The sequence below is a fragment of the Lampris incognitus genome, chromosome 7 (assembly GCF_029633865.1).
Source record: "Lampris incognitus isolate fLamInc1 chromosome 7, fLamInc1.hap2, whole genome shotgun sequence".
Classification (NCBI taxonomy): Eukaryota; Metazoa; Chordata; class Actinopteri; order Lampriformes; family Lampridae; genus Lampris; species Lampris incognitus.
The window spans coordinates 40,004,837-40,031,372 of record NC_079217.1 but is presented as its reverse complement, the minus strand read 5'-3'; the positions used below and the strand labels follow the sequence as shown (position 1 = coordinate 40,031,372).

Genomic DNA, 26,536 nt, shown 5'->3' with positions numbered 1-26,536 from the left:
CTCAACTTAAGCTGCTACAAAGAATTTTTCACTGATTATCTGTCAGTTTCAGCTTAATTTTGATGACTCTGTATGACTGCTATTATCAAATGAGACAAGATTGATTACTTATCGCAGCATAATCATTACAAATGCTCATCTCCAGGTCGGATTCCCTGTGAAAGCCAATGAAACGATTTACAGCAGATGGACAGGACGGATAGCCACAATTACACATACATTTGCTGTATATCTTGCAAACACTCCCTTTTCCAAAACACAACTACATCTTTCACTTCTTCTTCTTCTTCTTTTGACTTGTTCCCTGTTTTTCAGGGGTCACCACAGTGGATTTTATAATTTCCACCGGTACCCTGTGAGGGCACAGCACCAGTGGCTGCCATTGTTAACCTGGGCCTCTACTGATCCGGTATACAGCCTGGACCGATTCGGTATGGGCTTGTCAATCCGCATACAGATTTGGCAAAATTTTACATTGGATGCCCTTTCTGACACAACCACTAACCCTATGGACAGGGGCACAGGTTAAGCGCTGGATGCCACCCCAGTATTCATGAACTTGCGCCCACGCCTGTCGCCTGACATTCCTTCAGAAGCATATCCAGGTGAAGCAGCTTGATATTTGACAACTACATAAAAAAATATACAATACACAATATTGACAATTACATCTCAATCTTTTCTTCAAAACAAGTTCACTGTCATCCAGAGGGTGAATGAAGATCTTTGCGACAAGAGGCAGACAATGCTTGTGCAAAATGAAATCGCTCCTCCATGAAACACAACCACTTTTTTTCAACAAAATGTGATTCTAATGTCCAAATCTAATCGACCTGTAGGCCGGTTTTGATTTTTTTCAAAACGGCATTTACACTTCTCGCTCTAAACTAGTTTCAAACTAGTATTGACCTGTTGTGGCTGGCGTCTCTGGCGGTCCAGAGCGTTCTCATCTGGCTGCTCTTGCTCCTCCTCCTCCTCCTCTTCCTCCTGCGGTTGGTCAGGGTCCTCCTCCAGTTTCTGAGGCTGCCCAGCTTGGGCCATCTCCTCCTCCGCCAGCTCTCTCCTCCTCTCCGCCTCGCCTTCAGCATCCTCCTCTTTCTCTGGCAAGGCATGCTGGGATACGGTCATGTGAGACTGGGCATGTGCCTCCTCCTCGAGGTTCAGCTGTGGAAAAATAAATAAATCAGAGGAGAGTTAAAGAGGACCTGGGTGTAAGTGTATGTGTTTATGATTACATAGTAAAATGGAGGATGATGGTTAGTGGGGCTTAAGGTGTTGACAGTAAACCCTTTGTGAAAACTTTATAAAACGCGACAGCAGGAACTCCACTAATTCTAAGAATTATACTGTACAGAGGAATCACAGTCTGATGCAACCACAGCACATATTTGTTTGCAGCATACATGATGATGGAGACATTCAAATCTCCTCCCGTACCCTGACCCCGCCGCCCTGGTGGTCCTCCTCCCGGGCGTGTTGCTCGTTGTGTGGTTGGGTCAGCAGGTTGCCTGGCTGCCGTTGGTGGACATGGGGCTCAGCTGTGACGGCAGCAGCTTGGGGCTGCTGGGGGACGTGGTTTTGGTCGGCGTGTCTCAGGCTGGGCATCCTGTTCAGAGTCTCCTTCAGCTGTTTGAACTCAGCCACCTGCACCTGCAGACACACACACAGCCGCCATTACACAGAGAACCATCACCAAGACGACTATCTATACACTAGCCGGGTATCAGCCCTGATTTCCCAGTTCAACACGATTTTGATTCAGTTCAGTTAGGGATATCTCAGTTGCAGCACCAATGTTGTGAAGATATGAGAGAGATTCTCTGAGAACTAATGCTGCTACGTAATTGCACAGGGAAGCCGCCAACTTCGTGTAAAAAGTGTAATTTGGGACATTAAAATGTAAATCACTTTTTCATCTAACAAAATCATAATGATCGACACTGATACGACACCATAGTGCATCATCATTAGGATTTGATGATTTGTCCACAGAGTGCAAAGTCGGGGCCAGCAGATGTCAAAAGATGTCTTTTGGTCAGCGGGTGTTTCTGTATTTGTTAAGCAGAAACTCCGCACAAGGCAAACTAGAGACAGCTGCAAGATGCAAGGCACACTTGATGTGGCGTTTACCTAAAGTCTTCACATATCCACCGAACAACGACATAAAATGAAGAAACTATATTAGGTTGTTCAAATGAAAATAGCAATTAAACGGAAAAATCATTATTTTCCACCCATTGTGGGCCAAGGCTGAGAAAGACCATCACTCTCATAAGATGACCGCTTTCCCGATGACCAATAAACAACATACAAAAATGTGCAACACAATAAAATGGACATAAAAAAGGTCCAGAAAAGCAGGGCGAGAGGTGGACAGCTTATCTGTCACAAACTGGGGCACATGGCAAAAAATAATGTACTGAATAAATCAGAGGGGTTCTAACTTTAACCTGTCTTCTCTCGTTCATGTACCTTTCACCTTCACAACCAAGGAGGACTGGATAGATGACATCAGAGATCACACCTTCGACCTGGACTTAGTGCGCTAGTTCATTTAAAGACAAATCTAAGTGGGACTACAGTGTTCCACCCTCACTGTGTCAAGCATCATCCTTATTTACCAGAGTATGGACAAGATGGCAAATTATTGAAATCAATCATCTAAAAAGGAGCTTAATTAATATTAATTAATTGATATTGATATTGATATCAATTAATTGACACACGCATTAAAACGCCTATCTGTGTGCAGGTAATGCTTTAGCACAACACTGTCTTTTTAGGTGAACCACAGAGTGAGACCTGCGTGATCTATACTTTCATACAACACCCCATTCTGTTTTCCAGCCGGGCGAGGGGGTCGAATTCTCAAATTCTTTCTAAATTCCTCAGTGCTCGCTTCCTTTCGCTCCAGTCCCTCCATTATATCTTTCCAGCCGATTGAGTGCGGCAAACTAGATGCACCGCTCAGACAACCCTGACTAAACTGCACTCCCTGGGATGGAGGAACAAGGTCAGTGTCTATGTGTGTGTGTGTGTGTGTGTGTGTGTGTGTGTGTGTGTGTGTGTGTGTGTGTGTGTGTGTGTGTGTGTGTGTGTGTGTGTATGTGTTCATCTGGACACAACGTTTATTGAGAGAAACGTTTCATCACTCATCTAAGTGACCTCTTCAGTCTCAACTGACTGCAGGTATCCCCACCCTTATAAACAATACAGTGGCATAACGACCGAAACCAATGACCAGTTTCATATGCAAATTACTGTGACCATTAACTAGAGTTTCAATGGCCATGTGTACTATTCACAGAGGCACTATACACTATTCACAAGCATTTGGATAAGGTTGCAATTTCACTGTACTGTTCCAACTTCGATGTCTTGTACACCGTTTTCCTTCGTCAAGCCTTTTTTTCTTTTAATCAAGTTCCCTTTCCTAACCTAACTTTTCTGTTGGATAATCGATGCAAAAGAAAAGCAGATTTATAAAATTAGCGACAGGAATTGAACAGCATTACACATCTGCGCCACTCGATTGGCAGATGTTGCAGCTGGCGCCTCGGGCAGTGGAAAGCAGGATTTGGTTTTCGGTGATGTAACACGAGGCTGGTCTGGTTAGTCCCGCAAGACTCGAGAGAACAAATTTAGTGGGCTTAGCGTTCTTAAGCAGCCATTAAATGTAAAGTCACTCATGGACTCGGTACAAAGTGGTAACACGATCTGTATGCTGGTGGCCTACCTGAGCGGCGGCCAGCGCACTCTTGTGGTCTTCCAATGTCAGTGTGAGGTGGTCGTGGGCAATCTTCATGTCCTGGTGCTGCACCTGGATACAGCACGACAAAAAAGCACGTATGTAATTTTGCAGGTGAGACTTTCTGGCCCATTATGTTGTAGAGGATGAGAGTTGTGTTCACATCCCTCAAAAGAAGGTGACATTTATTTAAGAAGCATATTTGCATTGGTTTTGTCGTTGTTCCTAGTGCAGACCCAAAAGTACATCAGCCAAAACATATGTATATATTTTTTTTAATTTATGTGATCCAAGGAGAAAAAACTGAAGTAATGGAATAGAACAGAGTGAAATTTGCTCACAAACAATGGCCAAATGTCCCATTACTCACCCGTGCGTTCTGTAGCTGTACATGAATGTCCTGGTGGGCTTTCCTCAACTGCTTATTCTCCTCTCTCAAGTTATACACATTATCTGACATTGTAAAAGACAAGCAGCATATCCATCACCAACATCATCACATGACATGCATGTCAGATATTAAAGTCCTGTTGTAAGGACACATTTTGAAGGTGAGAATGCAAGACTTGCTGCTAAAATGATTAAAGTTTTACTGTCACAACCATCATCATTATGGTAAAACTAGCTCGACTTACAACAGTATAACCTCAGCTCACATTCCTAAAGAGCATTTTTTATGATATTTTCTTTATTGTTGCTGCCCTTGTTAAAAATCCTTTGTTTATCCACACTTTTACCTCTGCTGAGAGCCCTGCCCAAACTCTTCCCTGTATCTCAACATCAACAGAGGGGGAAATAAATATGAACCACATTCACTAAAATATTACTAGGCTAAGAAAGTAAATTATTTCCTCAGTCTAGTAATAAACTACGATATTTGAAAAGTTTCAGTGCCCTATGAAGCATGTAGAATTTTTTTTATTTACTTATTATCTATTTATTTATGGGGGGGGGTCTTTAAATGGCCCTAGTGTTAATTAATCAAAGCAGCCTATACAAATATATTATTTGGTTTCACACCTGCAGTACCACGTCTGGTCAGAAGATGGAGGCAAAGTAAGACTGTTCACTGACAATACATGGATACATGAACCAAATGTGTAGATTTGTTCACATTATGTACATCACAGGCTGCCAGGCCATCACAGGGCCTGGCAGCCTGTCCAGGGTGTCTCCCCGCCTGCCGCCCAATGACTGCTGGGATAGGCTCCAGCATCCCCACGACCCTGAGAGCAGGATAAGCGGTTTGGATAATGGATGGATGGATGGATGCGTGTACACACACACACACACACACACACACACACACACACACACACACACACACACACACACACACACACACACACACACACCACCACTACCACCAGGACTCTCACCAGGAAGTAGAGAGATAGAAATGTGTGTGATAGTGGATGGATTGATGGATTGATGGATGGATTACATTTATATAGTGCTTTTCTAACTGCAGCAGCCACAGGAATATTGCAATTGAGTGTTGTTTATTCTATTAAGATATGTGTTATACACAAACAAGCACATATGCTAACTTGCTTTCTTCATTCGTGTGCATACTAGTTCCCCATGTCAATACCCATGCTTACACAGCTGCTGGATCAGCCGGGATGTCATCATCTAACACAAAAAGCAGTGTGTGTGTGTGTGTGTGTGTGTGTGTGTGTGTGTGCGTGCGGTATGAAGCTTTATCCTGGGGTTATTCTGCAATACCTTTGAGTTTACCAATCTCTGTCTCTTTGGTCTGCTGCAGTTTGTCGTATCGTTCCCTGTGTTCATCCAGGGCCCGGCCGTGGTCCTCCCCCTGGACCTGGTGCTGTTCCTGCAGCTCGTAGTACTGCTTCTTCAGGTCATCATGCTGGTTCTGAAAGAGCAGAAGCCCAATTTAGCGCTGTTGGCTAAATAAATAAATAAACCCGTACAAGCAATCTGGCCTGCTGGATTGCTCACACAAATCACTTTCGACATTAACAAACTCGTAAAAGTGGTGTATAAAAATATGATGAAGCATGGACATACAAATTTTTTTTTTTTAAAACACAAATTCAGGAAGTGAGAGGTTTCTTTAGAGGTCAGATAGTTCAGTAGCTGTTGCAGCTTGTGAGACGATGTCGCCATGGTCGGCTGTCCTCTGGCATCCATTTTGAGGGGTTTTTTGGTAAAAAAAATTGGTGCTTCTATGCAAATGATTATCCAGACCATTTCATCATATCCTCTGTGCGTGTGTGTGTGTGTGTGTGTGTGTGTGTGTGTGTGTGTGTGTGTGTGTGTGTGTGTGTGTGTGTGTGTGTGTGTGTGTGTGTGTGTGTGTGTGTGTGTGTGTGTGTGTGTGTGTGTATGTGTGTGAGTGTACACAGTAACCACAGACCAGATAAACAATGGTTACAGGGTGAGGATGTGTATAAAAACAGAAATAGAGAAGTCTACGGGGCAGCAGCCCGGCTGGAGTGTTTTGGGGCGGTACAGACAGAGGCGACGCTACCTTTAACATCTGGTGCTGCATCTGTAAAGAGCTGAGTCGGCTGCTGGCATCTTGCTGTTTGACAGGAAAGTGCAGAAAGAAATAAAGAAATTCAAATAATGAAAAAATGCAGACGATGCTGAAGAGATTTTTGAGCCCGAGGGGTTGATAACACCTTGGTGGGACAACAGATACCTTCTCTTTATTCAGCGACTGCTGGGCTTCAAGTTTATACACGAGGTAATCTGGAAGGACACAGAAAGTCACTAGATGTTAACAGATTTACGTCAGAGTTTGGATCATTTGCTGGTTAAGTAAACAAAAAGAAGAGCACTAACTTGAAGGATAAAAGCATTAATCCTAAATTGTTTTTGTTTTTATGAAAGCAATAATTGGATCTTTTCTATTCGTTTTCCTTTTACATCTATCATTGGAAGGTAAATAGGAGTGTGTATCAACTGGTTCTGCATTATCCCAAGTTTAAGATGGAAAAAATATGCAAAAAAAAAAAAAAAAAAGTGAAACGTGGCCATAATGCGCCCGTTAATAAATGTAAATGCTAACTCGTGCATCTCGCAAACTCCCCAATGAGGTGCATGTACATCCACGTGTACAGCAGTTTCAGCGTGGTCATTTCTTTGCAAAACTGACCATGAAGTGGATTTTAAAGTCTCGTTTAAATCAGTGGGACCAGGTGAGTAAAGCAGAAAGAATATATCAATTAATTAAATCAACCCACGAGGAAGAAACACTGTGAAACTGTGAGGAGAAATGTCGTGTGAGGCTGGCACTGAGATAGCCAGCACTTTTCCACTCACAGCAATGGAGAGCGGGTTTGGCATGTTTTTGTTTTTCTTTAGGTTTGACTTATACCATCTTCTACACCGTGGTACGGGGTGATTGTCTCACCATCAGGGGCACACACTATTTCTTCTGTGCGTTCTGCGTGTTCACTTCCAATTCATCTACCAGCCATGGACCTATAAGCTTTCTTCTAACATGTTAGATGAGCCTCCCTATGACCTACTTCTATAACCTCGTGGCTGCATTTACTTTTCTTTTTTCTTTTTTTTGGAGAATAAATGTGTCAAAAGGACAATTCTCATTCAAAATGCACTAAATGTGTTCACTATATTTATATGATAGAGTTTTGTTTTGTTTGTTTTTTAAATTTTCCAAGTGGGTAATGGTAATGGCTTAATGGTCTGTCTCTTAAGCGCAGGCTTCAGCAACAGCAGAATAAATATTCTATCTCGCACCTTCTTTGGCTTTTTTGTGCTCCAACCTCTCCTTCTGAAGAGACTTCTCCAACCTGGAGCGATGCTCGTACACCACTGAACAGAAAAAACAAAACAACACAAATAGATGGATGGAGGGGAAAGAGGGAAAGATAGAGGGCACGAATGAATGAATGGATGGATGGATTAAGACGGACAGAGAGGGAGAGCAGAGAGAACAGAGGGTTAGTGTGAGGATGTTCTCATGGGGCCAGCCGGATGGTAAACTAAACTGAAACACACCTGGAACACAAACACATTCCATGGAACGAACACACACACACACACACACACACACACACACAACACACACACACACACACACACACACACACACACACACACACACACACACACACACACACACACACACACACACACACAAATCCCCTTTATTCTCCGAATTGGAGAAAAAGAGAATTTGCATTGTGAAGGTGAAATTATAGCGAAGCGAGACATTTAGACAGACTGTGTGTTCCCGGTGTGTGGCAGCTCCTCCTTCAGCAGAGACCTGTGGTATTCCTCACCAGGCCTATGCCAAACACTGCTCGCAAATATGGACCCCTTCTGTACCAAACGGGAGGGGGTTTGCCCAGATGGGATGATATAATCGTTGCCGTTTACGTGTGAGGGTGGATACAGGGGCGCCGTTTCACAATCTATTGCATTTCTACAGCTCAAAACTCACCTGATGCAATCTGAACTGTCTCTTATGCAGGGAATCCGACCACACACGATGATGGCAGCGGATTAAAACAGAGGGAAGGAATTATTTGTTTAACTCAGCACGGCTTCAGCTGCCAGACTTCACCTCTGCCCGCCCCCCAGAATCGCTCTTTACCTTCCCATGCACCCATTTTCTCAAAAAGAAAAAAAAAACACCTTTCATACACGCTTTTTGATCCCCTCCTCCATTTCTGACCTTCATTTGCTCCATCAAGTCACGTGCATTACTCATTCAGCTCTTGCGTCTCCTTAATTCTCTCTAATCAAGTCTTTCGACACAACCCGCACTGCGAAAATGGAAATCCTGCAGCCTCGGGGGAGTCTTGAGCAATCTCAGGGTGTCAAAAGCTTTATGCAGAGGAAAACGGTGCAAACGGGAGGGAGTGCAAACTCACGCCTAACGAAGGTAAAACATGCATGCATACTTCGACGCATGTTTGTGTCATAGAGGTCTATGTATGTGTTGGTATACATATGTTCGGGAGCCATCTGTCAAGAACGGATGCTGCAGTAAACAACAGCCAACAATCGAAGACAATTGGGGGGAGCAAAAAGAGAAGACAGAGAGCTAGCCTGGGTCAAATAGCAACTAATCCCTTACAGAAAAGCTGTCAAACCCTGACTCTGATCACGCCGCTGATTATTTCAGAGTCATTTCATGATCACCCCAGGTGACTCTGATCAATGGTCACTTCTCCCCCCTTTCTCAATCTGTAGCGTTCCTGCCCTGCAGGCCAAAGTGTTGACATGATGATGTAGCCCTCGCTCCAGACTGCCAGCTCCGCACCGATCCTACCAGGAAGCTCTTATGAACTGGACGGCCTCGTCCTATTTTCACCAGAGCAGGGAGACCGAGAGAGAAACGTAGGCAGATGGGGGAGACAAACACGGAGGTAAACACAGAGAGAGTGAGCAAGTAAACAGAAACAAGCAAAAGCAGTGGAGAGAAATGTGAAAGGTACACAGATAAGTGCATCAAGGAAGACACAGAGAGAGAGTCTGTGGGGGGTGTACGAGCGAGAGACAGGCAGACAGACAGAGTGAGTGAGCGAGCGAGCGAGAGCGACAGACAGCGACAGAGACAGACAGAGAGCAACAGAGAGACAGAGCAAGAGACAGACAGACAGACAGAGAAAGAGTGAGAGAGAGAGAGTGAGAGAGTTTGTGGGGGGTGAGCGAGAGACAGAGAAAGTGTGACAGAGACATAAAGAGAGACAGACAGACAGACAACGAGAGAGAGAGAGAGAGAGCGACAGAGACAGAAAGCGATAGACAGACAGACAGAGAGAGAGAGAGAGAGAGAGAGAGTGAGAGACAGTGACAGAGAGAGAGAGAGAGAGAGAGAGAGAGAGAGAGAGAGAGAGAGAGAGAGGTAATGAGTTATAGCTCTTTAATTGCAGCTTAATTACCGTCTGGTAGTTTTATTGAAGATAAAATGAGGAGCAACATGAGCAAACGCTGGATGAAGAGAACAAGGAAACAAAGGGAAGTGATTAACAAAAGAGCTGGATTGTTACTTGCTGGATCCCCTGAATTATTACCCCCCCCCCAAAAAAAGGAAAGTCAGACACATATTATGAAGGACCAGGAAGATGAGCGGTTTCCTTTAGGGCTGGCATAAAGGACAGCCCTTTAACCTTGACGCCATGTGTCCTTTTTCCCACATTCCTGACATCTAAAATCACTTGTTTTCAACATGGGCTTCCTCACCACTGCTCATCTGGACATCTGGGAACATCCCTACTGCTGGCTGCTGTTGCCGACCGGCAGTGTCTCAACTCGCTCCGCTCCACATCATGTCAAGTTTGTATTTCTAGTTCCGCTTCTGCGCCGCCATCATGCAAATTTGGGCAACATATCAATATAAGAGCCACACTGTGATAAGAGACGAGATATCATCTGGGAATTTGGTTAGTGCAATATTATGATAAAATTCAAATATCACCATTTCCTTGTCTTAAAGGCTGCGTTACCGTCAAGTGGGGCATTTTTCTCAGCTGATCCGTCTGTTTTAGCAGAAGGAAATTAACAAGGAATGCCTCAACCAGCTTGGCCACCATATCCACATTATTACGGAGCTGTTCTCCACATTGCATTGTGTGTAAATATCTCCAATAGTCGTCCCTAAAATATTGCCACATTATCGATAGAGGTATTCAGTCAAAGATATTGTGACATTTGATTTTGTCGATATCGCCCTGCTCCACAACCATAGTGAGAGAACCGGTTAATTTCCGTGTGCTGTCTCGCCTATGTTGGTTTGTTGATGCCATTTGCATGACTTTTTTTTAACTACACAGCTCCTATTCTACATCCTGCCCAGTGACTCTTCTTTTATGAATCGGCTATGTACAATTTCCTAAAGGGTGAAATTAATATATAAAAATCAGCCGTTGGCTATGTTGTAGCCACGTTTCAGTGTGCATCCCAGGATTATATATCCTACAGTTATGCTGGCTGTCAAGACAGATGCCATCAAAAACAGTGACCAATGTCAACAGGAGGCTCTCCTCATGTAATCCACTCTGCTGCTAACTAGGGTTCATAATCACACTGTCTTTACTTCAGATTTGTTCCAGTAAAAACTTCAGTTGTGTGTGTGTGTCTGTGTGTGTCTGAAAGCTGAACTACCACCATGAAGCCACACAATGACATAAATGCGAGGTCTGGTGCGAGGCGCCGGTCCTGCTCATCCACAACTCTCCGTGCCAACGATGACGCCACTGTTGCTCCTGGTTCAGCTTAGCTCACACCTAGTTTAGGGCCCCGTGAAGGAGCAGAGAACCGTTCATTTAAAAGGGGAAAAAAAACTATACGCAATTTCCAATACATTCCTATGTTTGGCTTCAGCCGTGAAACATTTGAATGAATTTTTCATTACAGCCCACTACAAGCAACAATCCAATTGCGTAGACACGCGTCGTTCCTCCTTGCCTTGTGGATGGAGAACACATAAGAGGGGGGATGAGAAAGAGACAAAAAAAGAGGAGTTAAAGGGCCATGATGTAATTAGGGCGAGAAAATTACAGACTGGATGTTTTGGGGGGGGGCTGAATCTGTTGGGTGTCAGTTGTGAGTGTAAAGGCCGGCTTTACAGTCAAGGCTATTTAGGATCATTCCCTCCAGCGATATTTACGCTTAAAGGTCGGTTTACAATGATGCTTGTTTAATGCCCCAACCAATGAGTAACCCGTCGTTGTTGCGAAGGCCGCTGTGCGGACTTAAATGTCATTGAACTTTGACCTCATTCACTGGCTCAGTTGTCATGGCGACGTCACTGAACGTTCTTATTCCAGTTGTTACATCACCATCATCTGTTTGTAATGGAGGATCATGCTTTGGTCGAAAATGCAATAAACACCATTTTATTGTGCCTGTGTCCCGCTGAACAAGGATGAGATGTTGACCAGGTTTTTCCCTCCTAGTGTTCGCCTCCCTCATATATAAATTCGTGGTCTGTGCATCTTCCGTCTTTGCAAAAAGATGTACATTTATCTCCTGGCTTTCTGCATCCATCTCTTGAGAACAAATGACTAAAGCCCAGCAACTCGTTCGAGTGTCGCTGATGCATTTCTACTTTACAGCGTCCGAAATCAAAGTAGAGCAGAGATGGGGTGTTGACGGCATTGTGGTGACGCTGATTGGACGATCATAAATTGCCGAACTATTGAAGAAAAACCCCTACAAAAAACTGGCCTTGAGTATCCAACCACAGGAAGTTGGGGGCTGAGACCATCACAGCACGCATAAACACACAGTGTGTATTAGTTTAGATGTAATGTAGCGCCCAAGCAAGCAATATAAGCGATATTAGCATTACTAGCAATATTAGCAGCTTGAGGGCAAAAAAAAGCGATGGTATGAGGGATGCTGAGGACACAAGAGAAATAATAAAGAACAGTGTAGACTCAGGGCAGAACAGATCCCTTTTCTATCCAACAAGTAAATAAAAAGGTGCTGATCAGTATACTTGGGCTTTTGTTTGTTTTTCTTCAGAGAAAGATTTATCCCTGAAGGCAAATTCCCAAGCGTCTTGATCATGAAATACATTACCAGGATACTTCCTGGGTTTGAGCCACAACCTTCTAGTTGAAGAGGAAGTCTCCCTGATAAATAGTAGGTCTGTGAATCGGCAGGGAATTCCTGGTTCGATACTACGATGATATTTTCGTGCCAATACATATTGTGATTTTTCAAATATCACGATATTATAAATATTGTGATTCGACAGTTACACTTTTTTCACGGCACCATCATCTCTTATGTACAGTAAAATGGGAAAACTGCAATAATTCAGAGAGTACAACAAATATAAAACATGAGTATGCTTCCCGGAGTAAACAGCCAAACAACTCCAACATTCGGAGATGTAGAAATCATAGCTCAAACCTCTACGTAGCATCTGTTCATTATGCTTCAACATTGCAATTTGGGGGGGGAAAGCTGCAATGTTAAAATCGTAATGTAGTGAACTACTTTTTCCTTGCACCCCTACTAAATACGCCCCTAAAACAACAATTTGATACGTAGTCTGCCTCATCTTCATCTTTACCAGCATGTCAAGCCTGTGCTTTTCATTTTGGGGACGTCCAGGATCTTTCAGCAAGAGATCAAAAACATACAACCGCCACTACCGCTGAAGTACAAACACCAAGCATTCATGCCATACCCCCAAACACACATCCACCAACTGATTCACTTTCTTTTACCGCCTCTTATCATGGGATCATTTCGATGGGTATGGGCTCATCAGTGGAGTGTATCCCCCCACCCGCAAGGTCAACAGGAGGTGTCTCCTCCACCACAGCTAAAGGGCATGGTCCCAGAGAACAAGGGCGCTCGACACGCTGGTGACCTTTATGGGTCTGCTTGGTTGGCTGCAGAGACAACTGGCTTGGCCTGGGTTTGGCCACTGTGGATGGGCACCATGTTCAAGTCCAAAGCGCTTTTAAAAATGGGCTTTGTGTGTGTTAGTCTGTGTATGAGTGAGTGAGTGAGTTGAAACTCTCTCTGTGCATAGGCACAGAAAAAAAAATCCCTGGGGGTCATTTCCATTTACAAGCACCCATGGTTTAATACTGATCTTTGACTTTTCCAATAACACACTGGGTACTGTGTGTGTGTGTGTGTGTGTGTTTTGTATTCACTTTCTACAGGTGGCCAGAGACTGGAGGAGTACACAGTACAGTATTCAACAGGTAATGCAACATGTTTGAGCTAACCTAATCTAATTCTGCCTCCTCTGTTCCCACTGACCCAGGCCCTGACCTCTGCCAAGACCTCTGTCTGCCTCTTGTTTCGTCTTTCAGTTCATGACTAAACAGTCATGAACTAACTTCACCATTTCTGACAACCCCATCTATACGCACCGTCCTCAGTCTGTACTCTCGTCTGTGTGAGTTGTGCGATGTGTGTGTGGGTCTGCCTGTTGTGTGCATGAACGCTGTGCTTTGTCTTCCGGGGCTACTTGACACTCAGTCGGTGATGCTGCATGTACAATGCTGAGCTACAGCGACATTTGTTCGAAGATAATTCATTCGCTTTCGCTGCACGCAGTGCTTTCCATACATACATTTCCTTTTTCATAGTTATTAAGCGCTTTTCTTCGGGTATTTTGTTGCTAAATCTGTTGCTGCATTAGCTACTGTGCCAACTCGGCACATATTGCATTGCACACCTATGGGTCCTGGAGGAGGGGTTCCTCCTCTGATGCTTTTTATCCCGTTTATCCCATTTGTTTTTTTCCAGAAAATGTTTTTCCTGTGGAGTTTTTCCATGTCTGTGTAAAGGGTCCGTGGATAAACGGTAGCCTTCATCCTTGTTTACTATATCTACCCGTTTGGCACAAAGCGAACGTTAAATCCTCGGGGACTGTAGCTGGGATTAAGAGCTACATGAATGGATTTGACTAAATCCGGATCATTTTCTACTATGGGCAAAACCTTAACCCTATTGACATGGCAGCACATCCAGGATCATAGGCGAAGTTGGATGATGCTAATAAACATGATTTTTCTGATCAAGAAAAAAAAAATTCAGGACAAGACGGCGGGGCATTTTTCTCCCTATCCTGTCATGTTTGCTGTAACGCTGCAGTAATCCAGCAGCGCACTGTTTATGAGTCAGTGCTGGTGAATCAGGTTTTATCCCATAAATCATCTAGAACGCAGTTCAACACATGCATCTCCTGCAGCCAGAGCTAGGGCTGTCACGATCACGATAGTTGAAGATTAATTGTCATACAAATAATCGCGATTAACGATTTGTCTTTTTTTTGCCCCCCGCCTTTTTCTCCCCAATTGTACTTGGCCAGTTACCTTATTTTGCTCCGCCCCCTCTGCCAATCCGCCGAATTAAACGGCTGCATTTCCTTGGCTGTATACAGCGTTACACTGTCTGTTAACGTGCACCATCTGGCACTGTCACGTTTATATTTAGACACTTGTCCGAACGCTTCAGGAACAGCCGATTGCCGGGATGGGACTGCGGCGGTGGCTGTCTTCCCAAATTCGGCGAATTGGGTGAGGTGATGGATCCGTAGATGTTTTTTTAAATGTGTGGTATTAGCGCTTGTGACCGCCACCTTTTTGCTGCAAATCCGACAAATCGCCTCCTCCAAGTTGTTGGGCTCTCCTTTATCAATTTGGCTTAAAAACAAAATCTGCGTGTTTGGCTTTGCAACTATGCCCATGATGTGAATGTCCACAGATGCTCAAGCGTCTCAAGATAAAACAGTTTGTTGGCGCTAATTCACCACGCATGTGCCAGGGGCGCAACAAGATTACATCATTACCAGAGCGCCAGTCAAACGACACACGGTAGAAAACGACGTGGAAAAGGTCAATCCATTTTATTTGTATAACCCAATATCACAAATTTGGAAATATGACATTTCTGTTTTTATACAAATGAATGGAAACGATTACGCAAAATGATCGCGGTCTGGTCAAATAATCGCGATCAGGCAATTATGTAATAATTGTGACAGCCCTAGTCAGAGCCTTAAGTTTCTATATTTGCATTGGTATTAAATATTTCCGGTTACTTTACTGAAGCTTGCCTACTAAAATGGGACCCTTGGCTTACTTGGGATCTCCTACTGACATGCATGGGGGTCTTAAAAATGCTTTCAAATCGCACACACTGCTGCAATTTATCTAGTTATTTCCACTGGACATGGTCTGAATCTGTCCACCTATGACCAGCAAGATTTACCTGACATCTAATCTGATTACAGATGCTTTTGGGAAAGAAAAAGGGCAATGCCGGAGATTACCCAGCAGATCCACCCCTGGTGGGGGGCTGATCTGTAAAATGCCCCTCTGAGATAGGAATCAGTCAGGAAACTCATTTCATCATCAGCTAACAAAAGACTGAAGGGAGATTTACACTTTTTACACCCATACCAGCATTTGCTTCTCTTTTACTTTAAACTGCAGACTGAAGCTGTCAGTGTAACACACATTTACCAGTAACATTCCCAATTTGAATTTTACTTCATTTACCTGCTCATTTCCTGACAAATGTTTCTATCTTTATCATTTATTTTATTTCCAAAACAAGTTGTGACATCATCTTGTGTTGTAATGTGGTTTGTTAACTAAGTTGGCCATTGTTCATTTCCCCTCTGTAATGTACACATACTTGTTTCACAAAACTCTTATTCAACTTCACACGTGGCTTTCTACTTCCTATCAGTCTACGAGGGGGCTGCGATGCGATTCTTACTCAAGGGAGCAAAATGTTGTTGGGTTTTTTGTTTTGGGCTTGTTTTTTTGTGCCATTTTCTATGGTTTAAAACATGCTGGTTAATCCAGCAGAGAAAATAGACTTCATTAGCACAAACATCATAGGAAAAACAATAACGATGGCAGTTAATATACCTTGTTTAGAGACATGTGATTTATACGATTATGGTTTAACTGCGTGGGAGAGAGACATGATGAAGCTGGGTGGAGTGTCCCGGCCTGCAGGCCTGCAGACACGCGTGTCAGAATACATGTAAGGCGAGACTAACAACTGTTGGCCTGTGGTTATAGTGGGTAACACTGAATCAATACGCCCGGCTCACAATCCCAAAGCTACAGCCCCCCTCTAAATATAGGTCACTTTACAGCTGTGCACAGTCGAGCATGGATATCAGATGACCCATGTCTGGCACTCGAATCAACCCTCCATCGCTTCAACACAATAAAAGCATGGGTTGGGTGCATCGATTCAACAATGCAAATGTTCCTGAAGGGTGGCTGGCCAATATTTACTTTATTTTCAGGTGTGACTTATTTTCTCGTTAGGTTTCCCCTCTTTCAATGTGTGTACTGCAGCTGTTTGAAACTGGAATAAAAGGCATTTGGGTCACTTAGAAACTATCACTAACAAGTGTAAGGTAGCCTTAGAAAAAACACAGGTACTGTTGAGATGAGACGTAAACAGGATGTGAATGTTTTTGGAGATGGGACACTTTTCAGGGGCTTGACAGTAAATGCTTTAGTAAAGGCTGCAGCAGTGTACAGTACTTAAGTGCTGTGGCGTCTATGCATGTTTTCATTGGCTCCACGGACATGTGCTCTTTTGGCCGACATTTTTATCTACACAGGTGTTGCTACATGGAGCAAGCTCTCTGCTTAATGCAGAAAAGCCTTCTTAGACTTAGGCTGTTTTTATTTGTCATTGCCTTATATGCATGTCTCATACATACAAGGGAAGGAAATTGTGTTTCACAAGGACCTGAGTGCCACATAAAAACAAATAACACACAATAAATATTAAAAACAAAACATGCATTAAAAACAAGAATTACTACACAGACCTAAACATCACAAGCACACCTGACACAGACAGTGATTAAGACAGTCAAAAATTAATTTAGTGGAAGGCCTAAGTGTTCAGGCTGTTGAGGAACCTCACAGCCTGAGGAATGAAACTGTTGCATAGTCTGGTGGAGGCAGCACGGATGCTCTGGTACCTCCTGCCAGAGGGTAGGAGGGTGAAGTGGATGTGGGAAGGGTGGGTGGGTGGGGTCCTTCATGATGCTAAGAGCCTTCCGGGTGCACTGTGTGTCAAAGATGGCCTGGATGGATGGGAGAGCAGTTCCTATGATCTTCTAAATGATTATGATTCTGAATCTCTATGATTCTACACTATGTGCACCATTGACACCTGCCTTGAATGTCGGAGGCTTTATAAAAACTGCACACCATGTCTGTGGGTGGGAAGCCGGAAGTGGGTATGTGTCCTGGTCGCTGTACTAGCGCCACCTCTGGTTGTTTGGGGTGCCTGTTCGGGGGGAGGGGGAACTGGGGGAATAGCGTGATCCTCCCATATGCTACGTCCCCCTGGCGAAACTCCTCACGGTCAGGTGAAAAGAAGCGGCTGGCGACTCCACATGTATCGGAGGAAGCATGTGGTAGTCTGCAGCCCTCCCCGGATCAGCAGAGGGGGTGGAGCAGCAACTGGGACGGCTAGGAAGAGTGGGGTAATTGACCGGATACAGTTGGGGAGGAAAAAACAAAACCAAAACAAAATTAAAAAAAACTGCACACCAGGTATTCATCTTATACTGGATAATCTTATATCTGTCAGTACACATAGTATTGATGTCATAACTATGCATGGACCATGTTATTTTCTTTCTCTGTTTTACAGGATAAGTTGGAACAGGGACAAGGGGAGAACCACAATGAATTTATATTCCAAAGACACATATCCAGGCTGCTGTGATCAATTCTGCAGCCAAATGTGATATTTAGGTAAATATAAGTTGGACACACACACACACAAATCCCAGACTAGACTAAATGATGTCATTTAAATACATGAAGGTAAAGGTCTGCAAAAACACTATAGAAAGTAATTGAGGGGTACTCCGGTGGCTCACCTGGTAGAGCGCATGCCACATAAGGTTGAGTCCTTACCGCAGCAGCCTGGGTTTGAATCTGGCCCGGGCCCTTTGCTGCATGTCATACCTTCTCTCTTTCCTGTCTCTCTCTCTACTTCTTCTTCTTTCGGCTTGTTCCCTGTTTCTCAGGGGTCGCCACAGTGGATTTTATGGTTTCCATCGGTACCCTGTGAGGGTACAGCACCAATGGCGGCTGTTGTTAACCCGGGCCTCAACTGATCCGGTATGGCAAAATGTTACGCTGGATGCCCCTCCTGAAACAACCACTAACCCTATTGATGGGGGCACAGGTAAAGCACTGGATGTCATCCCACTATTCATGGACTTGCACCCATGCCTGTATTTCTCTACTATCGCTATCAAATAAAGGTGGAAAAAGCCACAAAAAAATTTTTTTTTTAAATAATTGATTCATGTAATTTATTACAGAAAATTTAAAATATATCAAAATATGTTCACTAATGTGTTTTTACTTTACTATATTTTTTAATTTAACTTTGGATTTTTACTTTAACCTTTTTCATTATCATTTTTACAAATCTTTAAAAAGGGGTCCAACTTTATGCCCTTTACAATTGTGGATGAAGCAACTGACATGGATATGTGAGTTATAAACTTAACTTTTTGACAAAAAATATCTGCACACCTATGCTTGTTATGTGCCGATAGAGAGCCTGTAGAGAGCAGCATCCTGGAAAAACACAGGACAGTCTTTAAACAACTGATGCACTTTTACTTTGTACAAAATTAACTTGAACTGTGTAAAAAGTCAAGTAGCTTTTTATACCCTTCCAGTATTATAATAGTTTTTGGTATTTTCCCATAGGTTTATGACATTACAGTGTAACTTAAGCTATAAGGCAAATTAAACAAGTCAGCTTTGTGTTACTGAACCGGTCACAATACGAGACAGCTGCATGCCTTTTAACATGCACCGTATCAGAGCAAAGGATTTGAACAAAGTTAAAATTTTCCGGATTTGAACAAAGTAAGACTTGTAGCTAACTGATAATCGGAGGCCATAAAATAGAGTCCAGTGAATGCACATTGCTTACAGTATGTCAGCACCACCCCAGTGTTTCGAATGGATGTTCTATTTTGATGAGGGCTGCAGAGCTCTAATACGCCAACAAATAAAACATTGTATACGTCTATGATTGCCATTAATGAATATCTGAGTTGTTTCAACTGCCAGTTATAGGCCCGAAAAAGCAAGAGCGATGTTTATATGTTTTCTGCCAATCTCGATCTGTATGTGCCAATGATCACATCCGGATTGAGAGAGGTAGAAAAGTCGGTTAGGGTTAGGGAAGAGGGAGTGGTTGAAAAACAAATTATTTTACAGGTTTCATGTATGTCACAGTTCCCACCTACTGTCAAAAATACCATGCCTTTGTTAAATAAACTTTTGAAGCAACGCACAAAGATAAGAAACTGGAGAACAACTAGCCTGGGTCTGTCTAAATAAAATACACCTTCTAGCAGCACCTCGAAACCTCACTGTTCAACACATCATACCTTGTTTGATTTATATAGTGAACCTACACTCTACACAAACAGATAATAATAAATAAATGTAACAATTAAATGTAACGTTTACTGTTTATTAGATGTAGATCTTTCTCTACACAATCTGCGGCGCGACCACACGGCAACCGTACACTTTCCGTCGTACACAGCCAATCATAATGTGTTACGTCATCTGTAAGAGTACAAACCCAGGAGGTCGGGCAAAATGGCGGCCAGTGAACACGTTTTGCTTTGAGCTCTGACAAGCTTTGAGCACCAATTGCTTTAAAAGAAGAAAACACCATGAGATGTTACTCAAAAGAACCGTTGTTTGAGAAAAAGACACGGGAAAGACTCCAGTCTAACAGTGTCATTACTTTTGAGAGAAATACAAACTTTGACGAGCGCAACCAAATTAATGCTAACCAGCCTGCTATATGCTAACGTTACCGGACGTCAGCATGCCAAAGCGAGAGAAGGTGGGGGAACATGTTGATGGATTTCGAAGACGAAAGCTCATTCTCTCTATGCTCGCCCTTACATGAATGACCCGAGTTAAGTTCTAACCCCAAGAAAGTCTGCTCAGGCAGCCAAGAGGATGAGGTGTCCAATGCGGACATACTGAAAGCTGTCCAGGAGTTAATGAGGCGTTTTACTTCCCTCGAACGAATGATAAGTAAAAACACAGCAGATATTGTGACAAAGAAGATATCGAAGGGACAGAACACCAAACGAAAATAACGAATGATAAGGTGCGGGCAGTGAATCGGCGAATGGCTGAACAAGACATGAAGATTGAAGAAGCGGAACGTTACAATCGATGTTGGAATCTGAAACTTTTCAATCTCCCTGAAGCTATCAACGAAACCGCAGAGGATGCAAGGAAGCAGATCTTTGAGCAAATTGCTCCAGATGAGAAAAACAAACGAGGTTTTCTCATCGACACTGTACACCGGGTCGGACGCCCCAGGTAAGACGGAAGCACACGTCCAGTAATAATTCAGTTCACCATGCACACCTTCATGCAGAACATTTGGAAAGCTTCAGTAAACGCCATGGTAATGAAGGAAGGGAAGCTACGACTCGCAGAGGAGCTGACATACTGGGAGAGACAATGTCGGAAAAAACTTTGGCCGCTTGTTGACAAAGCACGCAAGGAAGGGCAAAAAAACTACATGGCGTGGCCCTGTTGTGGTCGTTGATGGAAAAAGAGTCGCAGCAGATTCAATCAAGGACTATAAGTTTCGCTTGACTCTGTTCCTACTTTTCATTCTACTTACGAACGGATTAATATTGGACTGGTAATAACAGTTTGGTTGACAAGTTAGTCTGTTAAACTGACTAATAGTTTTGAGCTAACACACTAGTCACCAAGCATTTCAGTTGCAGTTAATTAGGTTAATTGCTGGTGCCTAAAACTTGAAAAACTTTTTTCGATATTCCTTGAGATATTCACATAAACAAGCCTATTCAATTTTAAGGCTTACATTTACTTTTTGTTCTTCAGATACTGTACTCATATATTATTATTATTATTATTATGGGTGATTTTAAGTTCAACTCATTAAAATGTGTTTCTCTTAACGCTAGGGCATTACGAAACAGCAATATTCCTCTTTATGCGCAAAATGGATGCCAACATTATCCTTTTACAAGAAACGCGTTCATGAGATACAGACAGTAAATTTTGGAAAGGACAGTGGGGAGCGCAAACATATTTTTCTCATTCTTCTCATCGCTCAGCAGGTGTCGCTCTTCTGTTTAACAAATTTACAGGTGATATTTTAGAAACTTTCAGTTCTGAGGATGGCAGATGGATTATGGCTGCAATCAAACTAAACTCTCTTCATAATATGTAATGTATATGGTCACAATGGAGTAGCCCAAGCTAAAATTATGTTCACTCACGTTTACTCAAAAGTAAGGGATCTACAAGACAAAAATAAAGATGCATTTCTGATTATAGGAGGGGATTTTAATGATCCTCAGAATGACTTGATAGACAAAATACCAGGAAGAATCTCCCAAAATTCACAGTTCAAAGCCACACTTTATCTAAGTGAGAAGTTGTCAATAACCGATGCATGGCGATTCTTTAACCCTGGCTGTAAAGAATCTACTTGGTGTAATGCTAGATGTACGCAACATTCCAGAACAGACTTATGGGTAACCTCTACATCTTGCATACAATATATATCCAAAGTCTCACATTGTTATGCTCCTTTGTCTGATCATAAAATGATTTCTATACACTTAGTTGGTTCCAAAGAAAGTAATAAGAAACGAGGGTACTGGAAACTAAATAATAACTTATTAAAAGACATAACCTTTCAAGATTCAGTTAAACAGATGGCACAAAATTTTTTTAGAAAAAATTAAATGCGTAATACTCAGAAATGGGAATACTTTAAATTTAAGATTAGAGAAACCGCTATTAATCGCAGCAAAAACATTAAAAAGGCTAACGATGCAAAAGAAAATGAAATTATGGAAAATTTGAAGGTTTTATTAAATAAAGAAGATCTTTCAGAAAATGAGAACGCAAAACTAATGCAACTCCAGAGCGAAATAGATCATGTATATGTTAATGCTGCTAAAGGAGCCTTTGTAGGATCCAGGGCAAGATGGTTAGAAAAACGTGAAAAAACTCCAATTATTTTTTTGCTCTTGAAAAACGTAATTGCAAAAGAAACAATATTTCAGCATTAAAAATAAATGGCAACATTCCTACCCATCCCAAAGAAATAGCTGAACATATAGGATCCTTTTACAAAGAACTATATAAATCTAGATTTGAGCCAGAACACTGTGAAGAATTCTTAAATAACATTAAAGAATATATCCCTACCATTTCAGAACAGTTAAAACTAATTGTGACAACCCTATTCAGTGAATTTATAGAAGCCCTAAAACTTATAAAAACTGGCAAATCATAAAAATAAAAAACACGGATCTACCAACCCGGGCCGGCCCGAGTACCTACACCGGTCCAGCCAAAAAAAAAAAAAAAACTAAAACAGACCAGTGTTTCCCAACCGGTGGTACACGCACCCCTAGTGGTAGGTGGGTGGTTCCCAGGGGGTACGTGAAAATATTTTAAAAATGAGAGAAAAAATTAAACGTGTACAGGAAAACTGTTACCAAATAATGAATCATGTATAATGTAACCAAAATTGGGACAATTAAAATTACGTAATAATTTGTTGGCTCTATTATTATTGGCTATACTTTTTCGCAATCCGCGACAGTTTCCCACCGGACGTAGTCGTCACTCCGCTCACGAGCGCATACTAGCGTGCCGTTTTTCTTGCTAGCTGGCAAAATATCAAGCCTCTTTCAAAGTTTCGGTTAACGTTATGGATAAATGGCTTGAGTCGAGCGGGTTCGTCCAGCAACAGCAGCACCGCTGATACTGCTGAATCGGGAGAACCCGCTCAGAAGAAAAAGAAAACGGAGAAGGTAAAGCATCGTCAGTTTGGTGAACAATCTCTGGCTTTACTGCCACAACGACAGAGCCGCCGCAGCCAAGGCGTTTCCTCTGTGGCGACGTGCTTTCGAATAATAGCATGAAACCGTCCCATTTACATCGCCACCTCAGTACTAAGCACCTCTCCTGTGTGGGTAAACCCGCCGAGTTTTTCCACCAAAAGCTGGCTGAATTTAAGAGAAGCCAAGAGAAACTAAAGACAGCGACGTCGTTCTCAACCAAGGCTTTGAAGGCATCATATGCTGTGTCGCTACTCGCGGCTAAAAAAAAGAAAAGAGAAAAAAAAGCCATTTACCATAGCCGAAGAGCTAATCTTGCCTGCTGCTGTCATTCTCGCAGAAACAGTGATCGATAAGAAAGCAGCTGATGTCCTGAAGAAAGTGACGTCAAATAATAGTGTGCCATCGGATCGACGATATGGGAGTTGACATTATTGACCAAGTGGTGGAGAAACTGGCCTGTGATGGCCTGGCGGCCTGTCCGGTGTGTCTCTTTGCCTGCCGCCTAATGACTGCTGGGATAGGCTCCAGCATCCCCACGACCCTGACAGCAGGATAAGCGGTTTGGGTAATGGATGGATGGATGAATGGATGGTGCAGAAATTGGAAGAGTGAATCAACAGACGTCAGTGGGGAAGCGCAGCTGATTGTGTTTGTGCGTCACAAAGACACTTTGGAGATGAACGAGCACAGTCTGTTTTGCGAGAAACTCACGGGGAGAACTACCGGACAGGACGTTTTAACGTTATATTTGTTTCTCTCAACACAAGCTGGATTGGAAATCCTGCTCTCATGTGTGCACGGACGGCGCTGCGACGATGACCGGCAGAGTGAATGGTTTAATGGCCCACATCAAAAACGTAAACCCTAATGTTACATGGATGCACTGCATGATTCACCGAGAAGCATTAGCTAGCATGAGAATGAGTCCAGAGTTAAACGATGTTTTGAATGATGCCGTAAAAGTGATCAACTTCATACAGTCCAGACCTTTGAATCATAGACTGTTTCAGCCACTTTGTCAAGACAGGGGGTCAGAACATGAACAGCTACTGCTTCTCGCCTGTGTCCGAGGGAGGACGTTACAGCGGCTGTTCGAGTTACGCAATGAAGTGAGGGAATTTCTGTCGGAGCACACGCACCCCCTTGTGGCTATGTTCGACGACGCTGACTGGGTAGCTCGGCTGGGATACCTCTCCGATATTTTCAGCAAACTCAACCAGCTGAATCTCTCTCTTCAAGGTAAAGACACACATGTTCTTAGCTTGTATGACAAAGTAGGTGGATTCATGGAGAAGATCAAGCTCTGGCAGAGCAAGTGTGAAGATGGGGATACAAGTTGTTTCCTGCAGCTGGAGACGTACATTGCCACTGGTGAATGTGACAGAGCTACAATACACACATGTATCCAAGCTCAAGAATGAGTTCAACTCCTACTTCCTGATATTGTCAACAAGTCTTCCAAACTGGACTGGGTGCGTAATCCATTTGTGATGGACATTAACAGCAGCATTCCCGACACTGCAAGAAAACCTCATAGATGTGCCCTCAGATAGGAGCCTGAAGATGAGGTACTCAACTCCAGCACACCACTGATGCAGTTCTGGTGTGTTGTGGAGAAAGAGTATCCTGAATTGGGAAACATGCCCTGAATTAATTGTTGCCCATTGGATTCACATACCTGTGTGAGGTGACATTCTCCGCCATGACCCACATCAAAACTAAACACAGGAACAGGCTCAACTTGGAGAATAACCTGGTCACAGCAGTTGCAACAATCTGCCCCAGACTCACAAAACTGATGAGTGAGAAACAGGCTCAAGTGTCCCATTGAGTGTCACATTAATTGGTGAGTTTGAGCCTTAGTTTTTTTAAAGTCTATAAACAATAGCTATTATAAACAATATGATTAGTTATGATTGAATATGATTAAAGTGTCACATTAATTGGGGAGATGTCTTTTTTTTAGAAAAAGTATTAACTTAATCATATATAGACTAAATACTGTATATGTAGTATATATAAATTATATACATTAATTATATATCCTGGTGATCACCACAATTGATTGTGTATTAGGGGGTACTTTAAGATGGCTTGAAATGCTTTGGGGGTACAGTACTCAGAAAAGTAAGGGATAATGCCTGAGGTTCTGGCCTCCCTGTCGTCCATTAATTCCTGATAAACACTTCGAAGGGTATTATCCCGCTTATACCATGGTCACTTGCCAAAGGGAAAAAAGTAAGATCATTAATGTATTTATGCATGCTCAATAATCCAGGTAAGAAAATCACAGTGTTGAATCAGTTCATCTGGACACAACATTTATTGAAAGAAACTTTTCATCACTCATCTAAGTGACCTATTCAGCCTAAACTGACTGCAGGTATCCCCTTATGCCACTGTATTGTTTATAAGGGTGGGGGATAACCCTTTGGCTCAACTATGGGCCAAAAGTCGATATATTGCATACAGTTGACAAACAGTAAATATAATTTGACAGCTGCTGTGTAGCTCAGGCCCATCCAATCAGAAGGCTTCCTTTTTTTGCTGCCCTAACCAGTGAATTGGCAGTCAGTGAATACTGTTTCAATTATCTGATGCAACCAATAAAATTTTTTTTTTAATTATTCCTTGCTTCTTGTTTACGATATGGCAATGATAGGTAAGATTTTTTTGAGCGGCAGTACATTTCGCAAATGCCAGATTGCGAGCAGCCCCTCCTCCTTCACTCTGTACAGCCTGCACATTGCACAGGAAGAGAAGCCTACTTTCTGCTAGCTAGCTGCATCTAAAGTAGGTTAAGATAAAAATCATGGCTATACAAAGCAGCTTGCTTAAGTTTGTCACAAAAAGACATGAGGAGCGGGAGAAAGAATTCAGCTCAAGTTCAGGCATCATTCTCAGCTCGCCATCCACACCGAGCCCCGTCATCTCCTGCTCTAGTCATCAAAAGTAAGTTAATTTACAATGTCAGACTGTAGTAGCTTATTACCTATTTCAATATTATTGTTTACTGGATATAGTTTTTGTTGAGTGTACAATTGGATTTTATACCGACGTTGCTGTGTGTGTGTGTGTGTGTGTGTGTGTGTGTGTGTGTGGTTTATGTGGCTATGTTCAAGTGTGTCTTGCTCGTGCCCAGGACAAGATGATCTCTAAAGCTACCCCTCCCGATCCCAACCGCACACAGTTCGCTGACTGGTCATAACGCACACACAACGCTTGTTCCATTTGCGCATGGCAAAAGAGCTCTCATCTCCCACACACTATTTAATCCAAATATAGGCTGGTTAAAAGGGTAGCTCCACCACCAAAATTCAGTCATATTAGAAACATGCTAAATCCCAACTTTAAAGCTTTGAAGTTGTCTATGGAAAATTGATAACAAACTCGTTATTTAATTATCTGAACAT

At 42.8% G+C, this 26,536-nt stretch overlaps 1 protein-coding gene across 2 annotated transcripts in view; it reads right to left on the bottom strand.

Annotated features, from left to right (window-relative positions):
- LOC130115568 (Golgi integral membrane protein 4-like) overlaps positions 1-26,536 on the bottom strand; it is a 39,703-nt gene that overhangs the window by 10,655 nt on the left and 2,512 nt on the right. Inside the window, exons 2-9 of one of the 2 annotated variants that reach the window (XM_056283278.1) lie at positions 7,484-7,558; positions 6,420-6,469; positions 6,246-6,299; positions 5,477-5,627; positions 4,119-4,201; positions 3,737-3,820; positions 1,438-1,650; positions 910-1,164 (exon numbers count right to left, since the gene is read on the bottom strand). In XM_056283278.1, coding sequence (XP_056139253.1) covers positions 910-1,164; positions 1,438-1,650; positions 3,737-3,820; positions 4,119-4,201; positions 5,477-5,627; positions 6,246-6,299; positions 6,420-6,469; positions 7,484-7,558 — 965 coding nt within the window. The remainder of the gene's footprint in view (positions 1-909; positions 1,165-1,437; positions 1,651-3,736; positions 3,821-4,118; positions 4,202-5,476; positions 5,628-6,245; positions 6,300-6,419; positions 6,470-7,483; positions 7,559-26,536) is intronic. The other variant, XM_056283279.1, reaches the window with a different exon arrangement.